Source organism: Piliocolobus tephrosceles, chromosome 16 (assembly GCF_002776525.5).
Source record: "Piliocolobus tephrosceles isolate RC106 chromosome 16, ASM277652v3, whole genome shotgun sequence".
NCBI classification, from domain to species: domain Eukaryota; kingdom Metazoa; phylum Chordata; class Mammalia; order Primates; family Cercopithecidae; genus Piliocolobus; species Piliocolobus tephrosceles.
Genome location: NC_045449.1, coordinates 30290359 through 30310732, shown reverse-complemented (window position 1 = coordinate 30310732; position 20374 = coordinate 30290359). Strand labels below are relative to the sequence as shown.

The 20374-nt window shown below is 46.1% G+C and overlaps 2 protein-coding genes and 1 long non-coding RNA gene across 13 annotated transcripts in view; 2 read left to right on the top strand and 1 right to left on the bottom strand.

The window, feature by feature from the left end:
- LYZL6 (lysozyme like 6) overlaps nucleotides 1–13792 on the top strand; it is a 50291-nt gene extending 36499 nt beyond the window's left edge. Inside the window, exons 2-6 of one of the 9 annotated variants that reach the window (XM_023190813.2) lie at nucleotides 7352–7455; nucleotides 8242–8468; nucleotides 9685–9843; nucleotides 10766–10844; nucleotides 12798–13128. In XM_023190813.2, the coding sequence (XP_023046581.1) occupies nucleotides 8330–8468; nucleotides 9685–9843; nucleotides 10766–10844; nucleotides 12798–12867 (447 nt within the window). In that variant the 5' untranslated portion in view covers nucleotides 7352–7455; nucleotides 8242–8329 and the 3' untranslated portion in view covers nucleotides 12868–13128. Of the gene's footprint in view, nucleotides 1–7351; nucleotides 7456–8241; nucleotides 8469–9684; nucleotides 9844–10765; nucleotides 10845–12797 lie in introns of those variants that run through there. The other 8 variants (XR_002726087.3, XM_023190806.3, XM_023190812.2 and 5 more) reach the window with 8 other exon arrangements.
- LOC111525415 lies at nucleotides 2893–18628 on the bottom strand. Its single transcript, XR_003306789.2, has 4 exons — nucleotides 18033–18628; nucleotides 10929–11258; nucleotides 4470–4617; nucleotides 2893–3821 (listed from the first exon to the last, which is right to left on the bottom strand). It is a non-coding gene; the product is annotated as an uncharacterized LOC111525415 (long non-coding RNA).
- The window catches only part of RDM1 (RAD52 motif containing 1), an 11067-nt gene continuing 7849 nt past the window's right edge, over nucleotides 17157–20374 (top strand). For 2 of the 3 annotated variants that reach the window (XM_026447592.2, XM_026447591.2), the window contains exons 1-2: nucleotides 17157–17673; nucleotides 18056–18235. In XM_026447592.2, the coding sequence (XP_026303377.1) occupies nucleotides 17578–17673; nucleotides 18056–18235 (276 nt within the window). In that variant the 5' untranslated portion in view covers nucleotides 17157–17577. The remainder of the gene's footprint in view (nucleotides 17674–18055; nucleotides 18236–20374) is intronic. The other variant, XM_026447593.2, reaches the window with a different exon arrangement.

The following is a 20374-nucleotide window of genomic DNA, read 5'->3' as shown; positions in this document are numbered from 1 at the left end:
ACAGTATTTCATTGTATGGATATTTAATAATTTAACTGAGTTTTTGGTGTTCAGTTTTCTTTTTATTATAAACAACAATATGAAATATTAAAAGTAAGTCTAGACATAACAGGGAAAAGAGTAAAGTACTAAACTTAGGTGATGGTTTATGGCAATTGTAGCTAATTGCCAACTAGGTGCATTTTTCCTATGCATTAAAAAGCCATGGAAATTTATTCCTTCTATGTTAGCTTTTTGTTTCCAGTGTAATAACGGTGCAAATAATACTGGGTGGTTGCACCCGGTACATGGCCAAGTAATTGAAAGTATTTTATTTCGTCATGATGGCATCCTTGTGGGAAAGGCTCTGTTACTTGTAGATGAGGAAACTTAAAGAACGAAATAGTTAAGTAACCTACAGGAGGTGGAGCCAGGATGGGAACTGAGATATCACTCACTTGAGCCAGTGCTCCTCTTATGAATATCTTTGGGGGTAATGTTGAATCTCAGCTAGTATTTCAAGTCAATAAAGGGAGAGGGATCTAGAGTTGTCTTCTTTTTTTTTTTTCTTTTTTCTTTCACGATGGTATTTCTTTGGTATAGAAATCTCAAGATTTAGGAGTTAGGAATGGGAATTTCTTCTGAAAAAGTGATAACTTTTTCCTCTGCTCTGCACTCTTCTCTTCCCTCCCCCACCCCCTTATTTAGATGCTTGTTTTAGTAACTGTACTATGCTGTGTATCCTATGGTGGTGATATTGAAACCAAGGAGAAGGTGCAAATCAAATAAACTATTGCCTTTGAAGTGTATATGTTAATGTTGAGTTCATAGACATCATTTCAGAGAAGTCTTGGAGTAGATGGGATTTATATTTATTTATTTATTTATTTTTATTTTTTTTTTTTTGAGACGGAGTCTCGCTCTGTCACCCAAGCAGGAGTGCTGTGGCCGGATCTCAGCTCACTGCAAGCTCCGCCTCCCGGGTTTACGCCATTCTCCTGCCTCAGCCTCCCAGGTAGCTGGGACTACAGGCGCCGCCACCTCGCCCGGCTAGTTTTTTGTAGTTTTTTTTAGTAGAGACGGGGTTTCACCGTGTTAGCCAGGATGGTCTCGATCTCCTGACCTCGTGATCCACCCGTCTCGGCCTCCCAAAGTGCTGGGATTACAGGCTTGAGCCACCGCGCCCAGCCCTATTTATTTATTTATTTAAGATGGAGTCTTGCTCTTGTTGCCCTGGCTGGAGTGCAGGGGTGCAGTCTTGACTCATTGCAACCTCTGCCGCTTGGGTTCAAGCGATTCTCATGTCTCAGCTTCCTGAGTAGCTGGGATTACAGGCGCTGGCAGCCACACTCAGCTAATTTTTGTGTTTTTAGTAGAGACAGAGTTTCACCATGTTGACCAGGCTGGTCTTGAACTCCTGACCTCAGGTGATCCGCCTGCGTTGGCCTCCCAAAATGCTGGGATTACAGGTGTGAGCCACTGCGCTCAGCCAGAGTAGATGGGATTTAAGCTGGCATTTTTCTTAAACTTGTAAGCTTTAAAGATTTGAATAATTTCAGAATAACTTTGAGAAGTTGACTACTTACGCACCATCTGTGGTGTGATGTTAGTTATGACCTCCTTTTTCATTTGTGTTGGAGTAAGCCTGGGTTTTCCTAAGTTTTATGTAAGTCATAAAGCATATCTGAGCCCTTGCCTGGGTCCTCAGAGGGAAACTGTTTCCTGCCCTTGCTAAATCTTACTGTAGTGCTATCAGGCAGTAGGGTACAACTACTCTTCAAATGTTGTATTAATCGTCTGGCACCAATAATATGCCTCCTTGCATTGCTCATATCAACTACATATTGACATTCAAAAGAGGAGGAGACTGAAAGCAAATATCTGATAGTGATTTTTACTTTAACAGTTAGTTTAATTTGTAACTTGCAAATATTGAGACAGATGACCTATGCTGTCCATCTGTCCTCTTGCCCTGAGCTGACTTGACTCATGGGCCCCAGCCTGGGTTTTCCAGTTGTTTGAATGGGTGGGAATCTACTCAGGGTTCATGTTTGCCACAGCTAGGGGGCTGGAGGTGGAGGGTCCCTCTGGACCCCCTTTGAATGCCGCAAAGACCATCCTCTCTCAGATCTTAATTTTCAGAGACCAAATTTCCAAGTATGTGGTCCTGGGCTATGGAAACCTTTCCTCCTGCCCAGGACTCTCACTCTACAGAGACGAATTCATTCAGGTCATCTGAGGCCCATGTAGATTTTTGGCCACAAATGGTTTCTCATACAGTGGTGCCCCCAGCATGTTCAGCCTCCCCCCTCTGCCCCTGCAGGCCTCCTACTCCAGGGTGCCATGCACTACTGCCCTGCTGGGAAGAGAAGTCTGGAGGGGCATGGGCCAACACTGACCACTTAGAAGCCCCTTGTCCTTTTATTCTTTTTTTTTTTTTTTTTTTGAGACGGAGTCTTGTTCTGTTGCCCAGGCTGGAGTGCAGTGGCGCAATCTCTGCTCACTGCAAGCTCTGCCTCCTGGGTTCACGCCATTCTCCCACCTCAGCCTCCTGCATAGCTGGGACTACAGGCGACCACCACCACGCCCAGCTAATTTTTTGTATTTTTTTTTTTTTTTTGAGGCGGAGTCTCGTTCTGTCGCCCGGACTGGAGTGCAGTGGCCAGATCTCAGCTCACTGCAAGCTCCACCTCCCGGGTTTACGCCATTCTCCTGCCTCAGCCTCCGGAGTAGCTGGGACTACAGGCGCCCGCCACCTCGCCCGGCTAGTTTTTGTGTTTTTAGTAGAGACGGGGTTTCACCGTGTTAGCCAGGATGGTCTCGATCTCCTGACCTCGTGATCCGCCCGTCTCGGCCTCCCAAAGTGCTGGGATTACAGTTGTGAGCCACCGCGCCCGGCTGCCACTTGTCCTTTTTTTCTGTCAGATCCTGCCTCTCTGTTTCAGAGAGAAGAGTGCACCGTCAGTAACAAAATGTTTTCTTCCTTGCCTCTTTTTTGCTACAGTTGGTAGAAATTTCTCCTGGACTTCATCGGTGACTAATGGTGTTGGGATGTTGTGGCCTTCAAAGGGAGGGGACAGGGTGTCAGGTCACCATTTCACAGATGGTTGACCTGATGCCAACTGTGACTGGCTCTTTTGGCTGCAAGTGACAGAAACCCAACTCAAACTTGTTCTGCAAGTAGGGACATTTATTGAGTCTCAGAATTGAAGGAACGGGAAGGGTGTGTTTGGGTCCCAGAAAGGGTGTACCCTAGGGCTGGAATCCCGTCCAGATTCCACTGCCTCTTTATGGAGGCTTAGTGCCTTAGAGGGCTGTGTCCTCTGGCCCTGCACACACGGGCTTTCTATTGGAAGCTGAGCAGGTCCACCGCTTCCGTTTACAAATAAAGTGACTGGCACACAAGCATTCCTACGCTTATTGGGGGATGTTGGGGGGCAGGGCCCTAGGACTGGCAGTCCCCACTAAAACTCCATGAGGGAAGGAGCTCCCCCAAAGGTGGTGCTGCTCCCAAAAAGGAACGAAACAGCCAGTGCTCTCCACCCTGTCCCACCTGGCCATTTTCCTCACAGATGTCACCTGTCCTCCCAGGCCCAGCTGCTAATTCTGCCTGACGCTTGGCCAATTTGCCTGGTTAAAACCAGTGTATTTCCAGGAGATGGATGACATCACAGAACTGGAGTTCCAGAAGGTTGGGATGGCCCAGCACTCCCTCGTTCTTTAGAACATGGAGAGCTGTTAGTTGGGCAGGGCTGAAACATACGTGGTGAGGAAGAAGAGGCTCCTACTGTAGACGGCCTTTTTCTACAGATCCTCCCAGATATCCCTGGGCCAGCTGGAACCTGGAGTCAGAGAGGGATGGGCGAGAGGTAAGCTGTAGAAGGGGTGGGAACATACCTTCTGGAACCACTGTCTTCCTTGAGGAGACCCTGAGAGGGGGCTTAATGGGCAGGGATGGAGCTTCCTGCTTCCCAAGGCTCAGTGACATCTATCTCTGAGGGTCCCTCCTGAGTCAGTGTGGAGTAGGTTGTTGTTTGCCTGAAATTCTAATTTAACAAGGCATCTTGTAAATTTTATTCACTAAATCTGTCAGCTCTGGGGGTAGGAAGGTGGGAGAAGCAAAAGAATGGCCCCAAGCTCAGGCTAGTGTGGAATGAGTCTCAGAACAAGAGACAGAAGCAGCCTTGTTGTCTGGGGTAAATACCAAGGTTCATGGTCTCGCGTTTAAGGACACAGACACACACGCACACAGAGTGAGTTTGGAGCAGGAGTTTAATAGGCAAAAGGAAAGAACAGCTGTCATAGAAAGAGGTCCCGAGCAGGTTGCCAGGTGGTAGTGGAAATGTCAGGGTTTTCTAAATGGGCTAGTGAGGAGGTGTTAGTGAGGAGGTGTTTGTGAGGAGGGGATGTCTTATCCTCCTAGGGCCCGATGGTTCAGTTGGGACCAGGTGTGCTATCTGTATAGAGCAGAGTTTTTAATAGGCTCTCACCCCATTCCCGACCACATAGGCCAACTTTTAGTCTGTGTCTCTTTGTCTTGCTTATCTGGGAGGAAGAGTTTCTGTGTCTGTTCCCATACATCTTGCAGCTGTAGGCATACCCCTCGATTCTGCTTTTAGCTTCCCTATCTTAGCGCACCTAAAGAGAAAGGAATGTGGTTAGTAAGGCCCACTATTTTACTGGTGCCCATTGTATAAGTGTGAAGTTTGGTGATTACCCAGGAGACTTCCCCGATCCTTCTGTACCTGAGCTGTCTTATCTGTTTTACTGTTTGCTTTTTCAGGCTGCTTGTTGTTAGAAGAAAAGTTGTTTCCTTGAGCTGTGTGAGGTTAGAAAGGGAGCTATCTTTGAGCTGCTTTTTGTTAAAAGGAAAGTTTTCTGCTGGGGATTCACTTTACCCTGTCTACCTAAGTAATTTCTTTCTGCCTCCTACAACAAGACCGGAGAAGAAACAAGCCCACCAAGATAGCCATCTTGTCCAAGCAGAAGCCGCCTGACACTGGAAGGTGGCGGATGGAAGAACTCAGGCTTCTGCCCCCTCACCAACATAAACCTAGTTTAAGGGGAAAAACACAGCAAACCAGTGACAGAAATAGTCCCAGGTTTTCAGATTTATTGGAAGTATTGCTTCTTTGTAGTGTAGAGATGAGGTCTTGCTGTTTCCCAGGTTGGTCTCAAACTCCTGGCCTAAGCAATCCTCTCACCTCAGCCCCCTGAAGTGCTTGGATTACAGGCTTGAGCCACCATGCCTGGCCAGTCTTTCAGTTTCCATGGCATTGGCCATTTTGAAGAATACGGGCCAGTTATCTTACAGATTTTCAGCGAGTTTGGCTGCGATGTTTCCTCAGGATCAGACACAGGCTATGCATCCCTGGACAGAATACTGCATAAGTGATGTTTCCTCCTTGGGAGTCACACAATGTTCCTCTGTCCCTCACTGGAGATGTTCATTTTGATTGCAAGTTCAAAATACTGTCTGGTTATCCTCCACTGTATCTGTTTTGTTTTTTCTTTCTGTGCAACTAATAAGCAATCTGTGGGGAGACCCTATAAGATCATGGATAATATATCCAGTTATTCAGCAGTTTTCCCACAACTGCAGATTTAGCATGCAATGATGATTCTTTCTCAAACCAATCTATGATGGTTGCAAAATGGTGATTATTTTTCAACTCCATGACTTCCTCCACATTTATCGGTTGGCTTTTTATTGTCAGGAAGAGGGTCTCTGCTTCAGCTCCACACTATGTATCTTTTTGTCAATTTATTATTATTATGGGCTCATGGATTCCTATTGCATTTAATGTATAATCTGTTACTGTCATTTATTTTGATGGTCTAATTGTCCCAGATTACCTTGGAAACCATTATGCAATGATTTCTTAGATATGACACCAAAAGCACATGCAACGAAAGGAAAAATAGATACATTGCACATCTTCAAAATTAAAAACTTTGGGGCTTCAAAGAATACCACCAAGAAAGCGAAAGGCAATCCCCAGAATGGGAAAAAATATCTGCCATCTATCTGATGTTGGTCTAGTGTCCTGAATATATAAAGAACTCTTCTCACTCAGTAATAAAAAGACAACTCAATTTGAAACTGGGCAGAGGTTCTGAACAGACATTTTCCCAAAGATATACAATGGCCGATAAGCACATAAAAAGATGATCGGCTGGGCGTGGTGGCTCACGCCTGTAATCCCAGCACTTTGGGAAGCTGAGACAGGCAGATCACAAGGTCAGGAGATCGAGACCATCCTGGCTAACACGGTGAAACCCCGTCTCTACTCAAAATACAAAAAAATTAGCAGGGCATGGTGGCGGGCGCCTTAGTCCCAGCTACTCGGGAGACTGAGGCAGGAGAATGGCCTGAACCTGGGAGGCGGAACTTGCAGTGAGCCGAGATCGCGCCACCACACTCCAGCCTGGGTGACTGAGCAAGACTCCATCTAAAAAAAAAAGATGATCAACATCCGTAGCGATCTGGGAAACGGAAATTACAACAACAGGCTGATACCAGTTCATATCCATGAGGAAACCTTTTGTAGACAGATGATAAGTGTTGGTGAGGATGTAGAGAAATTGGAACCTTCATACACTGCTGATGGGGATGCAAAATGGTGCAGCCATTTTGGAAATCTGGTAGGTCTTAAGCTTTTAAGCCTAGGGTTACCCCATGACCCAGCAACTCTACTCCAAAGAAATAAAAACATATATCCACACAAAAACTAGTATGTGAATGTTCATAGCAGCATTATTCATGATGGCCAAAAACAGAAACAACCCAAATGTCCATCAACTAATGAATGGATAGACAAAGTAGGGTCTATTCATACAATGGAATATTATTCAACCATAGAAAGGAATGAAGTATCATTATGTGCTCCAACCTGAATGAACCTTGAAAACATTATGCTAAGTGAAAGAAGCCAGATACAAAATGCCATATTTTATGTAACTCCATGTATGTGAAATGTCCAGAAGAGGCAAATCCATAGAGACAGAGAGTAGATTAGTGGTTGCCAGGGGTTGGGAGGAGGGGGATGGGCAGTGACTGCTAAATGGGTACAGGGTTTTGTTTGGATTGATGAAAATATTCTAAAATCAAAGTGAAATAGTAGTTGTACAACTCTGCAAATATACTGAAAACCACTGAATTGTACACTTTAGCAGAATTAATTGTATGATACGTGAATTATATCTCAATAATGCTGTTACCAAAAAATATCGTTCCAGATCTGGCCAGTCGGTGGCTCTTTGAGCTAACTCTTGTGTCAATTTGACATACCCCAATCCATATTTTTAGCACTTTTTAAATTTCTGGTACAGCAAGATAATCCAGACATCTCATAACCCTTTCCTGCTCCAGCCTGGGAATCAGCCATATTTCCTGGAGTCCCAGTTCCCTTTTGTGTGGAATGTGAACCAAGATCTGGGCATTATTTCATTTAATCATCAAAACAACCCTTTTAGGTAGGTATTAGCATATCTTCATTTTACAAATGAGGCCCAGAAAGGTTGAGTATGTTGCCCAAAATCACGTAACAGCCCAAGATTTGAAAGCAGGCAGTGTGAATCTAGGGCCCTTGCTGTTCCCCCACCCCCAACACACATACAATGTGAAAGTGAAGGTTATGTCTATAGCCAGCCCACCAAGAATTGTACCAGGCAGGGTATGGCCCCTGGGAAAAATCATGTGTCATGTGTCTTAGGGAGTGGGGTTGTGGGGAGATGAGCACCCAGTATCCTGGCCCTCCTTCTAAAAGCACATGCTCAGATACACACACACATATGCGGTGAAGATAGTCTTCAGTAATCTCCTTTGCCAACCTCACTCACCATCCCAATACCCAAATACTACCCATAGCTGGTGCCCATATAAGAGGACCTATTGGATGAAATGAGATTGGCCAGGTGTGGTGGCTCACACCTGTAATCCCAGCACTTTGGGAGGCTGAGATGGGAGGATCACTTGAGGCCAGGAGTTCAAGACCAGCCTGGTCAACATAGTGAGACCCCTATCTCTAAAAAATAAAAAACTAAAAAACAAACAACAACAAAGAAAGATGGGCTTGGTTTTTTAATGTTGAAGCTCAGAAGTTGGTATATGGAGGTTCATGATACTATTCTCTCTCCTTTTGTAACTGTTTAATTTTCCATGATAAAAAAAATCTATAAAATAGTAAATGAGAGAAAAGAGATAGGAAACAGCCAGGTTGGAGGAGTGAGTGAGTAAGGAAATCTGGCTGCCCTCTCCAGATTCCCCAGGCTCTCAGAGAAGATCAGCAGAAAGTCTGCAAGACCCTAAGAATCGTCAGCCCTCAGCTGCACCTCCTCCCCTCCAAGGATGACAAAGGTGCTACTCATCTACTTGGTCAGCAGCTTTCTTGCCCTAAATCAGGCCAGCCTCATCAGTCGCTGTGACTTGGCCCAGGTGCTGCAGCTGGAGGACTTGGATGGGTTTGAGGGTTACTCCCTGAGTGACTGTGAGTGCCATCGGCCCCTCCCCTGTCATTTCTCCTTCTCTCCTAGTCGTGTCCTACATGGCCAGCTTCTTTCTCTCCTGTTCATCTTTCAAAGCCAAGTTCAAAATGCAGCCCCCTTCAAAAAGCCTTTTCCAACACGTCATATTCATCCAAGTTATTATCCGAGCACTTACTACGTACGAAGAACTGTTTTAGACGCTGGGGATGTAGAGATAAACAAATTCCCTTCCCTTGTAGTGTTTACATCCTAGGGGAAGAGAGCAGCAACAAACACACTCATAAAGTACTGCCTGGTGGTGATCAATGCTATCAAGAAGAATAAAGCAGGGGGAGCGATGGCGACACTGTTTAGATGGGGAAGTCAGGGAAGGCCTCTCTGAGGAGGTGACATTGAGCAGCACCGAATTAAATGAAGGACCTGGTCACCCAAATGTCTGGGGAAAGAACACTCCAGGCAGAGGGGACAGCTCGTACAAAGGCTTTATCCTCCTGCATGGAAGGGATATCTCCCTTTTCCCTAGGATTTGTGTGCACCTATCTTGCAACACGTGTCCTTTTATCTTGCTTTGTGGGTTTTTTAGGTACTTTTTTTTTTTTTTTTGAGATGGAGTCTCGCTCTGTCGCCCAGGCTGGAGTGCAGGGGCACAATCTCGGCTCACTGCAAGCTCCGCCTCCTGGGTTCACGCCGTTCTCCTGCCTTAGCCTCCCTATCAGCTGGGACTACAGGCGCCCACCACCATACTCAGCTAATTTTTTGTATTTTTAATAGAGACGGGGTGTCACCATGTTAGCCAGGACGGTCTCGATCTCCTGACTTCGTGATCCACCCACCTCAGCCCCCCAAAGTGCTGGGATTACAGGCGTGAGCCACTGTGCCCAGCCTTAGGTACATATTTTTATGCTTTTAATATAGGCCCCTTGAAGGCAGCATCTGTGTTTGACCCAACTGAAATGTCCCTCACTGGGCTTTGCACAGTTCCTAGCACACAGTAGGTGCTCAGTAAGTGCAAGACACATGAATAGATGGACAGATGAATGGTTGTACTTACCAGTGGGCGGATGGACCAAAGGATGAGAGGGCAAGTCAATGGAGGTTTCCAGCCCTGTAGTCCTATCTTGCCTCCCAGGCCTTATTCCTTTTGCCTCCCTTTCTCCTCCATCTCCCTTCTCACTCAGCTTGGTCCCCTCTAAATCCTGACCTTCTCCCTACTGTAAGGGCTGTGCCTGGCTTTTGTGGAAAGCAAGTTCAACATATCAAAGATAAATGAAAACGCAGATGGAAGCTTTGACTATGGCCTCTTCCAGATCAATGGCCACTACTGGTGCAACGATTATAAGAGTCACTCAGAAAACCTTTGCCACGTGGACTGTCAAGGTCTGGCCAGGGCCCCAGGGTGGGAGAGATGAGAGTGGAAGCCAGGCTCTGTTCACAGACTTCTCTTTTCACCCACAGCCTGGAAATGGCCCCACAGATATGGTTCAAAAAATCAGGGAATCCCTTTACTGAGCAGAGGGCTGGAGTAGTGTCCCTAATGCCCATCCAGTTAGGAGATTTTATAGAGTCCCTGAGTAGGATGCAGGAAGGCTCTGTATACAGCTGGTAGTAGTAGAACAGTTGCAGCAGCCAGTGTTTATTGAGAGAATATTATACGCTAAGCACTTTACATACTTAGCTTATTTCATCCAATTTTCATGCAGTAGAAACCATTTATGATCTCCACTTTACACAACAGCAAAGTGAGGCTCAAAAAGAGAACCAGCATTGAATGCCTGACCAGTGGCCTCACAGGCTCTTAACCATTCCGGAGTACCATCTTTAGCTAACGATCTGACCAAAGGCCAAGTGCAAACTCCCTAGCTCAGAGCCGATCCAGGAGGCTCGACAGGGCCCCTGTCTCTGTCACTCATCGCTGCCTTCGCACGCTGACTGATGTCCCTGGGCTCCTCACCTGAAGACCCCTGCTCACTAGGCGGGACATACCTCTGTGGTGTTTTGGCATTTCCTCTCCCTAGAAACCTCCCACAAACTTTGAGTGAACCACCATCTACTCTGGTTAGGAAGAATAGTAGTGAACAGGCCCAAATCTCAGGCCTCTTGCCCCTTCTGCCCACACCCCCTTTCACCTCTAACCTCTAGCAGCCATTGTAGGGATGTCTAAATGGGCCCCTGGGAGACAGCCTTTGCCTCAACTGGAAACCTTGAGGTGGCACAAGCCTGTCCAGGGAGGGCTGGTGTCTGCCTCCATCTTTGGGACTGTCTTCTGTGCCCTCACAGGTTTTCTCTTCCTTCCTTTCAGATCTGCTCAATCCCAACCTTCTCGCAGGCATCCACTGTGCAAAAAGGATTGTGTCCGGAGCACGGGGGATGAACAACTGGTGAGGAGGACACCATGGGACTCAGCGGGCAGAGCCCCACGAAGGAGGGTGTGACAGAGAAAAGGACGATAGACAAGGACTCACCGGCACGCCCTTGCAGTGTCTAGAAAGATGTGGGATAGCGATGGGCTTGGAACTCTGAGTTAGAAGACCTGGGATCTGGTTCTTCCATGATATTGTATTAAACAAAACTCTTCAGGTTGCGGTAACAGAAAACAACTTGAGCTAGCTGGGGAAAATTTATTCTGAGAGGACCAGATGTCTCACTGAGCCCACTCAAGGGCTGCAGCTGGGCCCCAGAAAGACCATGGAACCAGGGCTGGAAATTGTCAGCAAGCTTTCCATGGCAGGTTTCAGCTTCTCTTGGTGCATTTGCTTCACAACTCTCTCTGCAGGCTTTCTCTGCTCCACAGTCTAAAGGACAAAGGGTGTTGCAAAGTTAATGGGCTAAAGTCCTAAGCAACCATAGGGACTGGCTAGGCTCAGCCCCAGTCCAATTTCCTGGGCTAGAGAATCTGATTGGTTCCACTTGCACCACGTGTGCCCCCTTGGTCCAATCAACTGTAGGGATGGGAGGAGTTAAGCAATACAATTACGGCTGCTGCAGGGCCCTGTGGCCATAATTGACCTTTTTTTTTTTTTTTTTTTAATTTAAAAATGCTGACCGGGCGTGGTGGCTGACGCCTGTAATCTCAACACTTTGGGAATCTGAGGCGGGTGGATTACTTGAGGTCAGGAGTTTAAGACCAGCCTGGCCAACACGGTGAAACCCCGTCTCTATTAAAAATACAAAAAGTTAGCTGGTCATGGTGGCGTGTACCTGTAGTCCCAGCTACTCGGGAGGCTGAGGCAGAAGAATCGCTTGAACCTGAGAGGTTGAGGCTGCAGTGAGCCAAGATCACACCACTGCACTCCAGCCTGGGCGGCAGAGTGAGATTCTTGTTTAAAAAAAAAAAAAAAAAAAAAATGTGGTGGCCAGGCGCAGTGGCTCACTCCTGTAATCCTAGCACTTTGGGAGGCTGAGGTGGGTGGATCACAAAGTTAAGAGTTCGAGATCAGCCTGGCCAATATGGTGAAACCTTGTCTCTACTAAAAAATACAAAATTTAGCCGGGCGTGGTGGTGGGCGCCTGTCCCAGGCTGCTTTTTATGTTATGTGGGGATGAGGCACTCACCCTGTGGGCCAGGATCTCTCTGGGGACCCTTCCCTTGCTTTGTGTCCACGCTCCTTAAGACAAACTACTTGGGAGGCTGAGGTAGGAGAATCGCTTGAACCCGGGAGCCAGAGGTTGCAGTGAGCCGAGATCACGCCACTGTACTCCAGCCTGGGCGACAGAGCAGGAATCTATCTCAAAAAAACCGAAAAACGACAACAACAACAAAAAAAATGTGGTGCTCATCAGCTAGGCAGACACCCACAAAGCTGTGAGCCCACCAACGGTGGACATTCAGATAGTCACCTTTTCTGAGCTTCAAACTAGGTATGTAAGTAACACAAATGGCCGCCTCTGTAGGCGACTGTGGAAGGAGTCAAATCCCTTGCATACTCAAAACACCACAGAAAAGAATTGATAGCGATGATTATGCCAGTCCTTTCTGGAGGAAGAAGCAATGGTTGCACCTGGGACTTTGTGTGTGTGTGTGTGTGTGTGTGTGTGTGTGTGTGTGTGTGTGTGTAATAAGTAACTCTCTCAGCCCTGTAAAATAGTACTCAGCCCTTCAGGGAGAGACGAGGATTTTAAAATGTGGAAATGTTGATCCAGGGAAGCAGGCAAACACCAGAGATGAGAGTTTTACAGGATTCGTCAGAGGGGACAGTGGAGGACAGACCAGAAGGATAGCAATGAAGGGGATTCTGGGCATTGCTCCACATGTGAGACTCACCAAGAACTGGGTCATGTGTGTGGAGGAGTTACTGAGTGTGAGGCAAGAACCATGTCTTTTTTCTCCACAGGGTAGAATGGAGGTTGCACTGTTCAGGCCGGCCACTCTCCTACTGGCTGACAGGATGCCAACTGGGATGAAACAGGGTGTGGGTGCACCATGGAGTCATTCCAAGACTCCTGTCCTTAGTCAGGAATTCTTCATTTCTTCTTCCTATGCCTCAACTTCATGTTATTTTCTTCCCTTCCCATTTACAACTAAAACTGACCAGAGCCCCAAGAATAAATCATTTTCTTGGCTTCCTCCTTACTCCCATCTGGACCCAGTCCCCTGGTTCCTCTCTGTCATTTGTAAACTGAGGACCACAATAAAAAAAGTCTCTATATTTATTGAAGCACTCACTCTGCAAAGAATGCGTCCATTTATTCATTATTCTACGTCTATTTGAGTACCTGAGACAGTGGGAGTGTACTAGGTACTAGAAGGAAGACAAAACACAACTGTCGCTCTTTAGGTGTTCATAATCTAGGTGGAGAAGCAGAAATATCCACAAACATTACAATAGATTATTAAATGTATAATAAAATTCATAATTATTGCTTTGAAACAGTATCAGCATCCAAGTAATTCCTCCAAAGAACAATTTTTGAAGTAAAAGAGAAAGCTCAGAAGTAGGCAATGGGTGGGGCTAAGGGTATGGTATTGATGTGGAGAAAGTAGTGATGGGATGGAGAAATAGTGGCAGACGCCAATAATTTTGGGGTGCTTTGAGAGAATAGGATCTAGACGATTAAAAAGTCTTCTCTGGACAGGATCTGGTTTGCCTGGAGGGTGCTGATGTGGAGTAGAACATGCTTAAAGAAAAAGCAAAGTCAGAAAAGGAACAGTTGAAGGAATGTCCTACACATAGCCACCATCAGTAGTGTCTGACCAAACTGGGGTTTTATCTTGGACCACTTATTTCTCTACCACTGAGCCTTAACTGTTTCTACTATAAAAGGAGAGATTTGACTATTCAGTAGTTCCCAGACTTTTGTATTTCACAGGTGATAAAATGTGAAAAATAATTAAACCTGAAATTTCTAATTTTTTTTTTTTTTTTTTGAGACAGAGTCTCACTGCATAGCCCAGGCTGGAATGCAATGGCAGGATCTTGGCTCACTGCAGCCTCCAACTTCCGGGCTCGAGCAATTCTCCTGCCTCAGCCTCCCAAGTAGCTGGGACTACAAGTGTGTGCTACCACACCCAGCCAATTTTTTTTTTGTTTTTGAGACGGAGTCTCACTCTGTCACCCAGGCTGGAGTGCAGTGGTATGATCTCCACTCACTGTAACCTCCGCCTCCTGGGTTCAAGCAATTATCCTGCCTCAACCTCCCCAGTAGCTGGGATTACAGGCACCCACCACCATACCTGGCTAATTTTTGTACTTTTAGTATTTTAGTAGAGACAGGGTTTCACCATGTTGGCCAGGCTGGTCTTGAACTCTTGACCTCAGGTGATCCACCCACCTCAGCCTCCCAAAGTGCTGGAATTACAGGCATGAGCCACCGTGCCCAGCTATTTTGTATTTTTAGGAGAGACAGGGTATTCACCATGTTGGCCAAGCTGGTCTTGAACTCCTGACCTCAAATGATCCACCTGCCTTGGCCTCCCAAAGTGCTGGGATTATGGATGTGAGCTACCAGGCCCGGCTGAGATTTCTAATTTTTAATTTTAATGTCCAAATAAGAGCATTAAAGCAACTATCCTCTATTAGCATCTTTTCATAAAACAATTTTTAGTATCAACATTATAGGGAGTTCATACTTGTAAAAGAATGGAGTGGAATCTATTTTATTTTATGAAATTATAAAAAACCTGACTATATTTTCCATATTGTCCTCATTTTGTAGAGTAGGGGTGAAAACTTTATCACAGCATGGGTCTGAGGATCATTATTCAGAAACCACAAGAGACTTGTCCTGCAGGGTCTCTTCTGGCTCTGACATTCTAGAATTAAAATAAACAGTAGTAGGAACTGCTTGCTTTCCTTCTTGTGTTACTGAAGCAGACTTTATAAAAATTATGACAAATCTGACCTGATTCCATTTTGCTTCTAACTCCAAGCTGCCCTTGCTCATTCCTGGGCACAGGCCACACTAACTATGGGATGAATTTTTACTGTTTAACTTTGAAACAAAGATAATAGTCCTTTCCTGAAACAAACCACCTCCCTGCTTGGGAATCAGATCTCCTTTGTAAAACAAACAAATTAGCCACAAGATTAGAAATTATGGCTCAGAAATTATGTAGCCAGAGGCCACAAGATTCCTAACCTCCCCAGTTGCTCCTATTCAAAACATTGTTGTAGTCTTAGCAATGCACCAAGATATAACAGTCTCTAGTTGTCTGAGATAACTCCCGGAGTTCTTTGTCCTACCTCCAAGATGATTAAGGAGCAGGGACACAAAGGTGGGGTTACAACGAAAGTTTAATAAGCGAAAGAAGAAAGCTCTCTGCTAGCAGAGAGTGGGGGCCAGAATGGATGCCCCCTATGAGGCTGGGGTATTTATGGATTGGAAAGGGGAAGCAATGTGCTTCGTCTGCTGGCTGTCTTGGAGAACTCAGCTTGGCCAGGAGCCTTGGCCCAGGACCAGTCAGGAGCTGAAATGATGATTCTTAGATGCTTCTTAGCTTGGCCCGAGACCTATCAGGGGCTGAAGTGATGATTCATAGAGGCTGGACTGACAGTCCAAAAAGGAAAGCAGAGTGCCCACTGGAACCCAGCGGAGCCCACTATGCCCATGCCCACAAAAGGAGAAGCAACTTCATCCTGGGAGCCCGCTGACTATACAAAGGAAAAGGCATTTCTATGCCAGGCCTCGTTCCTTTATCTGAGTGAGCTGAAGGTTTATGCAAGCTTTTATCCAAATGGGCCAGAGGTTTTTCCATCTGTGCAGCCGTGGGCATGTCTCCAGGCACAATGACCTATGCTAGTTCCCTTATCGGTGCTGGTAGCTTGAATTTTTTCCCAGGCTGCTTTTTATGTTATGTGGGGATTAGGCACTGACCCTGTGGGCTGGGATCTCTCCAGGGAACTTCCCTTGCTTTGTGTCCACTCTCTTTAAGGCAAGCTAACTAACTCCTTTCAACATTACTATTATAAAACATAAAATTGGCATTCTAGGTATTTTTCAGACCCTTTATTCTGACGGACCAGCTGGCACCACTCAGATGGGCAAACCTGCTCATCTGGGCTTGTGGCCCCCAACCAGGAATTCACTCACCACAAGAACACAAGCTCTGACTCTCTGATTTCATCCTTGACCCAACCAGTCAGCATTTCCCATTCCCTGGCCCCCTGACTGCCAAATTATCCTTTAAAAAACACCAGCTTCGGCCAGACATGGTGGCTCACACCTGTAACCCCAACACTTTGGGAGGCCGAGGCGGGCGGATCACGAGGTCATGAGATTGAGACCATCCTGGCTAACACAGTGAAACCGCGTCTCTACTAAAAACACACAAAAAAATTAGCCAGGCGTGGCGGTGGGCGCCTGTAGTCCCAGCTACTCAGGAGGCTGAGGCAGGAGAATGGCGTGAACCCAGGATGCGCAGCTTGCAGTGAGCCGAGATCACGCCACTGCACTCCAGCCTGGGGACGAAGTGAGACTCCGTCTCAAAAAAACAAACAAACAAACAAAACCACCAGCTTCAGGCCGGCGGTGTTCACGCCTGTAATCCCGGCACTTTGGTAGGCCAAGGCTTATGGATCACGAAGTCAGGAGATCGAGACCATCCTGGCCAACATGGTGAAACCCCGGCTCTACTAAAATACAAAACATTAGCTTTGTGTGGTGGTGCAAGCCTGTAGACCCAGCTACTTGGGAGGCTGAGGCAGGGGAATCGCTTGAACCCTGGAGGCAGAGGTTGCAGTGAGCCGGGATTGTGCCACTGCACTCCAGCCTGGGCAACAGAGCCAGACGCCGTCTCAAAAAAATAAATAAAATAAAATAAAAAATAATAAAAAACCCCAGCTTCCAAATTTTCAGGGAGGCTAAGTTGAGTAATAATAAAACTCCGGTCTTCTATTTAGCTGGTTCTGTGCTTATGAAACTCTTTCTCTATTTCAGTAACACTGTCTCAGTAAATCATCCTTTCTGGGCAGTGGGTAAAATGAACCCACCAGTTGATTACGCTCCTCCACCACGTAGCTGATTATGACACCTACCCTTCTCAGACACCGTCGGCTCCAATGTTGGTGCCCTATTTGGACCTATTCTTTGACTTTTTCTTTTTTTTCAAAATTAATGTCTTCCTTCTCACTCATATCTCCAACCTCTCACATCGTCTGACCTCCACAAGTACAGATACACGATTCACCAGAATGACGTAGGACAACCAGGGAATTCTTTTTAAGGATTTCATGCCAGACTGTTAATGGCTTAGTGAGTTATACTTTTATTTGCAATTTCAAACTCTTAAAAAAACCTCTTGTCAAAAGATTGCATCTTTCATGGTTATTTCCCACAAGCTCAGTAGGTAGTGCTAATACTTAGTACCCTAATCTCCTTCAAGAGTGAAGATGAAGCTGGCTGCTGTAAACATGTCCCTACCCTTCCATCCTGTCAGCCCATTTTGGGACTCTACCCTAAACATGCTTTGAACAGAAGCTCTGAACTCGGATCTTGGGGCTGTGGCTGGAGGAGGGGAACAGACTCAGAGGCCGGCCCTAGGTAGGAGGGGCGAGGGAGCGATCCGAGCGCCGGCCCCGCCCCTCGCATGAGCCTCTTTTTAAAAAAGCGCGGGCGTGCCTTGCGCAGGCGCAGTGCTGGGGCGACGGTTAGCCGCGCAGGTGCGGTGGAGGGAGGATGGCGGAGTTGGTTCCTTTTGCGGTTCCCATCGAGAGTGACAAAACCTTGCTAGTGTGGGAACTGAGCTCCGGACCCACGGCCGAGGCTTTGCATGTGAGCCGGGGCCAGAAAGGAGGGAGGGATGGAGAAAGCCGCCCACCCGCTGACTGGGAGTTCCGGAGCCCTGCCTCAGACCCTTACCTGCCTCAGCCTCTGCTGAAGGACTCTTAATTCTAAAAGGGATCCCAACTGACAACTAACGACCCCCAAAAGATTTTTAGAGTCCCGGAGAGGTATCTCTCCACCGACAGCACGTTTTACCTTCCAGTGCTACTTAAAGTTTAGGATTTTAAGAGGAAAACCTATTGATTAAGTGGAAAGTGTTTTGAATAGCATCCTTCGCGAAGAGGGGTTTGGGGAATATGAGGGCATGTGCGGTTTTGTTTTATGGGCGTGAGATTTCATGTACTTACTTGGGGTGGGACCACCCCCGCAGCATTCTCTGTTCACAGCATTTTCCAAGTTTGGCCTTCTATATTCAGTCCGGGTCTTCCCAAATGCTGCAGTGGCCCATCCTGGTTTTTATGCCGTCATTAAGTTTTATTCAGCAAGGGCTGCCCGCAGAGCCCAAAAGGCATGCGACCGGAAGCAGCTTTTTCAGAAATCTCCAGTAAAGGTGGGTCCAAATATGGAATTCCTAGCTCCGCTGGAATGAAGTGCTGAATTCAGTAATAGGTTAGCATTTGTCTAGCACTCTGGTTTACAGAATATTTTCAGATGCATTGCCACACTAATCTTCCAGTTCCTCTGGGTTTTTTAGATGAAGAAACTCAAACTCAAGATGGTTGAGTGACTTGTTTAAGGTTCTTGAAAAGAATTATGGAAACTTGAGGTTGAACTAAAACCTGCTGAGCTAAACCTCATGTCATTTTATGCTGTCCCTTTTTAAGAAATCTCAGCTTGGGCAGCAAAGTGAGACCCTGTCTCTATAAAAAAAAATTAAAGATAAGGCTGGGCACCGTGGCTCATGCCTATAATCCCAGCACTTTGGAAGATCGAGGCAGGCGGATCACTTGAGGCCAGCAGTTTGAGATCAGCCTGGGCAACATAGCAAAACTCTATCTATACTAAAAATACAAAAACTAGCCGGGCATGGTGGCATGCGCCTGTAGTTCCAGCTGCTCGGGAGGCTGAAGCATGAGAATCGCTTGAACCCAGGAGGCTGAAGCATGAGAATCACTTGAACCCAGGAGGTGGAGGCTGCAGTGAGCTGAGATTGTGCCACTGCACTCTAGCATGCAGACTAGAGTGAGACTCCATCTCAAAAAAAGAAAAGAAAGAAAGAAAAATAAAAAATTAAGTATCAGCCAGGTGTGGTGGCATGCACCTGTAGTCCCAGCTACTTGGGAGACTGAGGTGGGAGGATCGCTTGAGCCTAGAGGTTTGAGGGTGCAATGAGTAATTAATTGCATCACTGCACTCCTGCCTGGGCCACAGAGTGAAACCCTATCTCTAAAAAATGAGTGAATGAATGAAATCTTCGCCGGAAGACTTCTGCTTATATTCACTTTTTAATTTTTTTAGAGACCACCACACCCAGCTAATTTTTGTATTTCTGGTAGAGACAAGATTTCTCCATGTTGGCCAGGCTGGTCTTGAACTCCTGACCTCAAGTGATCTGCCCGCCTCAGCCTCCCAAAGTGGCAGGATTACAGGCGTGAGCCACTGCGCCCGGTCAAGAGGGTTTTTTGTGTTTTTTTGGTTTTTGTTTTTATTTTTTTGTGAAATGAAGGAAAATGGTTGCCGCCAAGAACTATGGCAAGGTTATCCAAGCTGACAACTGTCTATGCCACCCAGGGGCTCAGAGTTTTTTGAAGCTTCCTGGTTGTCCAGAAAGGCTCCACTGTGACTCGTGATACAGGCCGGTCTCGCCAGTAGCACTCAACGTTTAAAAATTGGTCTTCATTTCTCTTTCCCAACAGGCATTTCTCCTTCTTTTCAGGTGGAGAAAGTAATTTCAATTTTTACTTGCTCATTGTTTTATTCATTCAGTCGACAGATGATCTGTCTTCTATTATATGCCAAGAACTGTGCTTGGTTCTGGAAGTGAAAAAAGCTATGATTTCATCTGGGACTTACAGAGCTTGTAAACCAGTGATAGAGGAAGGTGCATAAACAAATCAATAAAGAATTAACTTCGGCCAGGCGCTGTGGCTCACACTTGTAATCCCAGCACTTTGGGAGGCCAAGGCCGGCGGATTGGCCAAGGCCAAGGTCAGGAGATCGAGACCATCCTGGCTAACATGGTGAAACCCCGTCTCTACTAAAAAAAATACAAAAAATTAGCCAGGCGTGGTGGTGGGCACCCATAGTCCCAGCTACTTGGGAGGCTGAGGCAGGAGAATGGCGTGAACCCGGGAGGCGGAGCTCACAGTGAGCTGAGATCGCGCCACTGCACTCCAGCATGGGCGACAGAGCAAGACTCCATCTCAAAAAAAAGAAAAGAATTAACATTACTGTTAATTCTTATTAATTTCTAATACAAATAAATTTGACTTTATTTGTATCATTTGAATTTCATGAATATAATAAAAATGAAATAGACATATAGGAATAGGAAAGAACTTGTGATGTAAGAAATCCACAAAAATGGGTAAAATATTTTAAGAATTAACAGTAGATATTTGCGTTCTCAAAGAAACTTATAAATGCACATAAACCTCTAGTTGTTTCAGTTGCTTGTAAAATTTGTAGAAGTATGTGTATTTCCTCTTTTTTTTTTTTTTTTTTTTGAGACGGAGTCTCACTCTGTCGC